Source organism: Dreissena polymorpha, chromosome 16 (assembly GCF_020536995.1).
Source record: "Dreissena polymorpha isolate Duluth1 chromosome 16, UMN_Dpol_1.0, whole genome shotgun sequence".
NCBI lineage: Eukaryota > Metazoa > Mollusca > Bivalvia > Myida > Dreissenidae > Dreissena > Dreissena polymorpha.
The window spans coordinates 40,811,503-40,820,210 of NC_068370.1; the positions used below are offsets into that span (position 1 = coordinate 40,811,503).

Consider the following 8,708-nt stretch of genomic DNA (forward strand, 5'->3'; position numbering starts at 1 on the left):
TTGCAAAAAAGATTATTGAAAAACTAACAAAGAAACACTAACTAATAGGTCATTTTACAATTTAAGTTATCTCTCATAAAACTTTATCTGCAACTCTAGTTTTCTCTTCTTTAAGGCTCTCATTTCAGAGTCACTACAACAGCAACAGTGCGCTTGATTTGGGCTGAAAAAATTTCATGTATACCTTATTCATGCAATGCTTTAAATGTCAGAACATTTCAATTTAAAGTTTTCATTTTCAATTAACGTTGTTTGTTTACACAAAGTCATGGAATTTTCTTGTTGAGTTACAATATTTTGTCATACATTTACTGACAGGAATGTGTCATGTAAAGTGTATTGTTTAATGTCTTTAAAAGAAATTAAAAATGAAAAAAAAACGGTCATGTGCACAGATTATACAATCAGAATGCAGCAGCATTCAAATGAAAGTGACAGAAGTTACATAATTATAATAATTTAATAAATAATTTAATAACTAGTGATCATTGCTTATAGCTTGAAAACATAAATTTGTTATTAATGTTATAATAATACCTTGGCAATGTACTGGTTGTTGTTGAACATGATTGGACTCTAAAATAAAAGTTCTGTACATAGATTTTGCCACAAAATGCCATAGTTACACAATATGTTGTAAATTGTAAAAATAACTGTGTAAACGTTTCATTTTATAATGAGATTACTTAAAATAAATAAAAACAGTGAGCTTTGATACCATTATGTACATGTATCACTGATGCAAACTGTAATGATAGTTTTAATGCATTGATTAACTGTTTATATGTCATTTACCTTCTTTAAAACACTGACAAGATCAGCTTTGTACAATATGTTTTACATTCTTTTATTATACAATTATATCATACCTTTGGGAAGGTTTTACTGGAACAAGATCCATTACATTGAAGATTGGACCATCCGATACTGATGATCTGTAGCAAAAATCAAATTAAATATACATTGAATGGTAGATGCCATGGGAATTTGTATTGATATGAAAAATATGCACTGACGTGAAAATTTTGCAGCATTAGTTTCTTTTTTCTTTTAAATTGTTGGTAACTAATTCATACTTAATTAACATGGGAAGTAAATAAAATATTTAATAGCAAATAAAGGAACAACTTCTGTTTGGGTTATGCTTAGCTATTTAATTGGAGGTTTGTAACATGTTTTTTATGTGATTTGCATGTATTGGATGTGAATTATGTGTTTTAAGTAAACATGACTAAAATAGAAAAGCTGTTTGTTCCCACTACCCCGAATGAGTATGGATTGTCATGCCTTATAATGATTACATCTGAAACATATATATTACACAAACAGAAGAAGAAATAATCACCTTTCTTCACTGTCACATAGGTCAAACTGTTGAGGACTGAAAAATTAAAAACACAAGAAAAACAAGTAATCAGACAATATCAGTTTAAAAGGGGGATATCAATGGCTTGTTCTGCATTTAATTTGCAGAATTTAAATTTTTTATTTAATGCTTTCCGGTATCTTCAGCATTTTTTCCTATTCCATATTGATCCATATATTGTGTATATGAAGTTAAGGAAGTAACATATTTTTAATTATACTTGTTTGTGAATCTTACAGCATAAGTGAGGCCAATGTTGAGTCATATGCTGCTCCTGCTGCCCCAACAACTGCCGCACTCTGCTTTCCAATAACATCAATTACTGCCTCTGTGAGGACAGACAATGTTCTGCCAATTGGACCTCGCCCTGTTTAATACATTTCAGCATATTTAGTTATACATTAGGCCTAAAAAAGGTCACTGTTTCTACTAACCCCTGCCGACTCAACTTTTTTTGCGATTTGTAGTAAAGTTTACATTAAAAATTCATTGTTTTTATTAATTTTTTAAAAATGCATTGTTTTATCAAAATAAAGGTTGTTCCATCTCATAATTATGTTGAAATAATGTTGTTTATACATTTGGAAGACTTTGGTCATTGAAATAATCCTTTTAAAGTGTAAAATAACATGTAAAGATGAAATTTATAAAAGTTATGGCGACCTACCTACCTATTTTTTTGGCGATGTTGATGGAAACAAACACCTATTTTATTCCTTAATGCATTCTTTTATATATATAAACAAGATATGTGTTTGCCAGAAACACTATGTCCCCTTTTGCGCTGCTTTGAAGCTATATATTTTACCTTTGACATTGAAGGATGACCTTGACCTTGACCTTTCACCACTCAAAATGTGCAGCTCCATGAGATACATATGCATGCCAAATATCAAGTTGCTATCTTCAATATTGCAAAAGTTATTGCAAATGTTAAAATTTGCGCAAACCAACAAACAGACCAACCAACAGACAGGGCAAAAACAATACGTCCCCCACTATAGTGGCTGGGGACATAAAAAACCTCTATCAGGTGAAACGAAATAATTTCATGTTATTAACAGGTCTTTGAGATTAAAATAATTACATCAGTCTATATGTGCATTTGAACAATTAAAATAGCTTAAAACTATTTCTTACATGAGTAAATTGCAATTTATTCCTGTTACATGTAAAAATGTCAATTTTCATAATTATCCTTTTACATTCAAAAACAAAGTTCATTCCGACAAATGTTTGAAATGGTAAACAATTAGTTTAATATCTAAGGTACCTGTCAATGAAATTTCTCTTTGGAAATCCATGTACAGATTTCTGTGATCCCTTTGTAGATTTTCCCATTTTTTCTCCAAAATGGATTGCTCCCTTCTAAACTGGGCTCTGGCATTGACATTTTCAGTAACTGCCACCCACAGTGCATTCTTTGTTGCTTTGCTGATTCCTGATATCATACATATATTCTTTTTTTACTTACAGGTACATAAAATGAATAATGCTCAAGTTAATTTAGTTTATGAAATATATTTATTAACAATGGTTTTATTCATATTACTCATTGTAACATTTAGCAACTCATGTTAAATAGATCAATATTCAATAATATGCACTTATTTTAATCAAACGTTTATTTTTTATTTTTTGTTCTTTTTATCGCATTGTTCATTTAAAGTTTTTGTCATAATGCAATGGCTATATTCGCATATTATTACCATTCTGCTCACAGACATTTCACAGTCATAAAAATTAACACATGTAAAAATGCCCGTAGCATATAAAAAAAACTGTTGGGCCAATAATAAATTTCACGTTGAATAATCATGAAATGGTTATTGTTTAAGATGACAAAAAAAATTACAAGTGGAAACTGATCCTTCTTAATTGCAGAGATTATTATTCATACCTAATACTGTGTTGAAACACTGACTTAATTTCCAACAAATCAAGAGCTTAAATAAGTGTTGTAGGAATATGTGTCAAAACATTATTATTGGAAATAAAAATATTAAAAGGCATGTAGTGAATTCTTCAGTAGCTGGCCAGTCTGGCAATTAACTTTTCAAAGCTAATTTTGAAGACTGAGTGTTATGGCTTATGCAAATGATTCTCTGGTTGGTGTCTAAAGCTTGATACCAATATTTTGATACGTACGATTGCTGAATCTAGCCTTATCAACCTTGTGGAAAGACATGTCCATATCATGGAAGTCGGGATGCGTCTCTCCCATTATTTGGGTAAGAAGCAAGGAATCTTGCAGCGAAAAGTTGGGATTGCGTTTTCTTTTTTCTTCCATTTTGACAGTTTTGACAAAACGCCGTCTGCTATAAACATCCGGTATCGCTTCAGTGCTATTTTAAGATCCACAAAAAACCCAAACGCCGACAGTGGGAATCACAAATAAAACATGGCATTTAATGCTGCTTAAATTCACAAGCATTGTATGCATGTAATAAAAGTCACTCCCTTTATGTTTTCCATAAAAACTCCTTGTGGCACGCTTCGGAAATTAAAACACGTAATAAAATTCAACCGATTCTCTTTAGACAGAGACAACCGCCATTTTTGTGTGCCAAGAAATCTCGTGGTATGTTATAATGACGACGTCATCGTGATGCTATTTTTATGACAGGGAACCCGGGGATGTCCCTGACAACAAACTTAAGTCACTCCTTAGGCGAATTATGTTTCACTGAGGGAAAAAATGCACGAGACAAAAACTTACCTAATCTTTTTCCTAAGGAATTTTTAAGAAGAATATTGAAGGGAAAATCTTGCCTAAGGTGATTTTTCGAACTTAAGTAAATAACTAAGAAAATGCCTAAGGATCTTTGTGGATACGGCCCCTGGTATATGCTAGTCTCCTCTTAACAGCACACCCTTACAGCACGCAGGATTTACTCAAGTCCATGAGTACAATGAGGACTACGGCAAGGAGGCATGCAGGACTGGGTTGGAAAGCCTATGACCAGCAGGTCCGTTTGCGCCTTGCAGTTGATCCTACTGGTACCCGCTTTGATAAAATTGATTATGAGCTATGGTTGCAATAAGTGGGACATTCTATGCAGGGGGCAGATTCGGAAAGAGTCATGATCAGAAAATGGTATGATCTTAACTACAGCAGGTGTGCTAGGCATCCTTGTCCCCAATAAACAAGCATATATTAAACCAGATAGTGTAAGTTTTGCCTATAGTTTGTCATAATATGTATTAGAGTCACTTGTTCCCTGAATCATATGACCTTGCTTTTTTCAGCTTTCTTAGGGTGGGAAAAATTGCCTTCACAACAAAAAAATCTTCTTCAAGGGTTATTTCATAGTCAGATGTTTGGTTAATGAGAAAGATGGCATAATCAAACTTGCTATTAGGTTTTCTCAAACAGATCAATACGGTTCAGACACAATTTTAAAGATAAACAAATCCACTTCAACATAAATTTGTGCGGTAAACAACATTTCAGGGTTCCTGAAAAGACGCCCACGTATTAGTGGGACATTTTTCTGTCATTTAGATGGACATCCCTTAATGAGAAACCAATTTTCAGCCATTCTTAGAAAAGCTTTGGGCTGCTTACAGCTGAAGTACGGCAGGTGTACATCTCATTCCTTTAGGGGCAGCAACTTCTGCGGCAAAGGCAGGTTGCCTTGTCGAAACAATAAAGAAAGCTGGTAGATCTCGTTTAGAGGCGTATCGAGTTTTTCTTAAGCCTGAATCCGTTTATGCATAACCGAAATTGTCATAAAAATGTTCAAGCTCCAGCTTGTCTTCTCTTATAGATGCCATTATTAACTTCATAAATGATGCTTTCAGTTTCAAGAGTAAAATTTTGCAACGCAGTTCGTGGCGTTATTCAGATGATATTGTCGCTATGAACTCTTGTAGGATAAGAATAAACACTTAGGCAGCAAACAAAATTATGCACATTTATGAGGGTGTCTTTATAAAGTATGATACATTAAGGGAAGTATTTCTATCATTATTCGCTGCAGACGGAATACACCTGTCCTCCCTTGGAAATTCTGTCTTTATTGAGCAGATAGCGGGTGCATTGCATGCGTTAAAAAAAGGGGCCCCAACATGTTTTGAGTAAATCTCTGGACAGTTAAATGATTCCTGTACTCATCCGGCAAACAGTATCAGTTTAGGTTCGCTGTCACCAAAAGATCATTAGCATTTATAGTTCTTTTTGCGGTGACCGCACCGAGTTTGCAGATACGTCTGCAACTCGTTGCGCTCTATGGCGGACAGCGACCTCACAACATAAGTTTTTATGCCCCCGGTAGGTTGGTATATAGCAGTTGAACTGTCCGTCAGTCCCTCAGTCTGTGCGTCCGTCCGAAAACTTTAACATTGCCCATAACTTTTGCAATATCGAAGACAGGAAATTGATATTTGGCATGCATGTGTATCTCATGGAGCTGCACAATTTGAGTGGTGGAGGGTCAAAGTCATCCTTCAAGTTCAAAGATCAACTATATTGCTTCAAAGAGGCGCAATAGTTGGCATTGTGTTTCTGACTAAAACATTTCTTGTTTTTAACTTAAGTTGGTATTCTAATAGTTTAAATTGACATTGATGCCTGCTCACCAGGGTCAGCCACGGATCAAACTATCATTCTTCAATCTAGCTTATTTTGGTCTATTTTGATCAATTAAAATTCAGTTGCCGTAAATTTGAAGTTAACCTTTTGTGACAGTTTGAAATTGGAAGTTAGCCTCAGTTGGGCATATAATTTTAAAGTAAGCCTTTGCGGCATTAACTGTTTGCTGGTAGGTTGTCCTAAAAGGCACATTTTTCTCGACGGCCGGTTGAATGGAAGTTGTGATCAACACGATGAGTATGGGAACCATGACCTCAAGTCCAAACCGGGGAACAATCAGTCTAGTCAAAATTAAATGTACACTATTCAGCGAATACAAGGGTATAATGTTTTATGTGCTTTTTAGGTCGATGGGATGCCGAAAAACGAACCTGCTTTGGTGAAATCCGAATATACAAAATAGTGAAATTTAGCTTAGAAAAAGGATGGTAGATTTCATGTTTGGTCTTACAGGAATTCACCCGGGTAGTCGTTGTCCGGCAATCGGTTGTCCTCCAATCTCCGAATAATTGGTCAGGTGTACAAGGCGAATCCACGACCGTTAATCACGGGCACCACCTCTATTTGCGATGCATTAATAAATTAGCCAAAGCTACTTCCGAGGTTGCGCTTAGGCCCGTTTTTTAGCTCACCTGAGCACAATGTGCTCATGGTGAGCTTTTGTGATCGCCTTTTGTGCGTCGTGCGGCGTCAACATTTGCCTTGTTAACACTCTAGAGGCCACATTTATTGTCCAATCTTCGTGAAATTTGGTCAAAAGATTGGTCTCAAATATCTTGAATGAGTTCGAAACTGGTTACGTTTGCTTGAAAGACATGGCTGCCAAGGGACGGGCATTTTTCCTTATATGGCTATATATGGCTATAGTAAAATCTTGTTAACACTCTAGATGCCATATTTATGTCCGATCTTCATAAACCTGGTCAAAAGATTTATCCCAATAATATCTTGGATAAGTTTTAAAATGATGCCGGTTGGTTGAAAAAACATGGCCGCCAGAGGGCGGGGCATTTTTCCTTATATGGCTAAAGTAAAAACATTGTTAAAACTCTAGAGGCCACATTTATGTTTCGATCTTCATGAAACTTTAACAAAAGATTTGTCCCAATGATATCTTAGATGAGATCGAAAATGTTTTCGGTTGCTTTAAAAACATTGCCACCAGGGGGCGGGGCATTTTTCTTTATATGGCTATATATGGCTTTAGTAAAATATTTTTAACACTCTAGAGGACACATTTTTGTCCAATCTTCATGAAATTTGGTCAAAAGATTAGTCTTAATGATAGCTTAGATAAGTTAGAAAATGGTTGCGCTTGCTTGAAAAACATTTCTGCCAAGGGGCGGGGCATTTTTCCTTATATGGCTGTATATGGCTATAGTAAAATCTTGTTAACACTATAGGGGCCACATTTATTGTCCGATCTTCATTAAACTTGCTCAGAAGATTTATCTCAACAATATCTTGGACGAATTCAAAAATGATGCTGGTTGGTTGAAAAGCATGGCCGCCAGAGGGCGGGGCATTTTTCCTTATATGGCTATAGTAAAACCTTGTTAACACTCTAGAGGCCATATTTATTTTCCGATCTTCATAAAACTTGGTCAGAAAATTAGTCCCAATGACATCTTGGATGAGTTCTAAAATGGTTTTGGTTGCTTATAAAACATGGTCACCAGGGGGCGGGGCATTTTTCCTTATATGGCTATATATGGCTTTTGTAAACATTGTTAACACTCTAGAGGCCACATTTATTGTCCAATCGTCATGAAATTTGGTCAGAAGATTGGTCTCAATAATATCTTGGATGAGTTAGAAAATGGTTACGTTTGCTTTAAAAACATAGCTGCCAAGGGGCGGGACATTTTTCCTTATTTAGCTATATATGGCTTTAGTAAAATCTTGTTAACACTCTAGAGGCCACATTTATTGTCCGATCTTCATGAAACCTGGTAAGACGATATGTCCCAATGATTTCTTGGACAAGTTTGAAAATGGTTTCAGTTGCTTGAAAAATTGGCCACCAGAGGGCTGGGCATTTTTCCTTATATTGCTTCATGAATCTTCATGAAACTTTGTCAGAATATATGTTTAAATGATATCTTGGATGTGTATGGAAATGGTTCTGGTCTGAAGAAACACGTGGCTGCCAGGGTGTTCACTAGTCATGAAAGTTGGTAAGAACATTTTGTTATTATGACATCGTGGGCTGCACAGAACAGGTCCGTTCCTTTGAATCTCAGGTGAGCGACTTTGGGCCTTTCAGGCCCTATTGTTTAACTTTCACGGATAGTTCTACAGGGTGAGTAGAGTTTATATGTTTTGTAATCATATTTCGCATTATTTAAAAAATCTGAATGTAATGCTCTTCAGCTAAGACGTACATGTACACAAACATATGATAGTAAACCATATAGAAACGTGGCGACCTTTATAAGTTGTGGCATGGTGAATTTTTTTAAAGTAAATCGATGTATTTTGCCGGTGTGACGAGCAAATTTCCACACAATGAAACTGCTAACGACATCAAACCAGCAATGGTTTCCTGACGACGTAATAGACAATTTTGCATTCTTTCATAAGAGATGAAGCCAAAGCATAGGACTTGGCGCTCATGACAGGAGGTGTTGCCAATTTACATTTTTAGCAATTTTATTTTTCGTTTCAGACCATACACTGTGTGTGTGATATTACAGGTTGAGTGTTCGATCTTTGTTTCTTAATTCGATCACAATGGAATATAATTAA

General features: G+C 35.4%; 2 protein-coding genes across 4 annotated transcripts in view; one reads left to right on the forward strand and one right to left on the reverse strand.

Moving 5' to 3' along the window:
- The window catches only part of LOC127861982 (vitelline membrane outer layer protein 1-like), a 162,371-nt gene that overhangs the window by 29,071 nt on the left and 124,592 nt on the right, over positions 1-8,708 (forward strand). The gene's annotated exons all lie outside the window — the stretch shown is intronic.
- LOC127861983 (uncharacterized) lies at positions 60-3,854 on the reverse strand. 2 transcript variants are annotated; one of them, XM_052400812.1, is made up of 7 exons: positions 3,515-3,838; positions 2,640-2,807; positions 1,604-1,733; positions 1,346-1,381; positions 870-935; positions 538-576; positions 60-163 (listed from the first exon to the last, which is right to left on the reverse strand). In XM_052400812.1, exons 1-7 carry the CDS (start codon positions 3,654-3,656, stop codon positions 67-69), a joined length of 678 nt encoding a protein of 225 aa, XP_052256772.1. In that variant the 5' UTR covers positions 3,657-3,838; the 3' UTR covers positions 60-66. The 2 variants fall into 2 exon arrangements, with proteins under 2 accessions (XP_052256772.1, XP_052256773.1); XM_052400813.1 differs by lacking the exon at positions 1,346-1,381 and having other exon boundaries at positions 3,515-3,854.

Coding starts and splice junctions, on each gene's coding strand:
- LOC127861983 (XM_052400812.1), bottom strand. CDS start 3,656: ATGGAAGAAAAAAGAAAACGCAATCCCAACTTTTCGCTGCAAGATTCC. Junction 1,382..1,603: donor ACATTGGCCTCACTTATGCT/GTAAGATTCACA, acceptor TTAATTTTTCAG/TCCTCAACAGTTTGACCTAT. Junction 164..537: donor ACAACCAGTACATTGCCAAG/GTATTATTATAA, acceptor AAATTTTTTCAG/CCCAAATCAAGCGCACTGTT.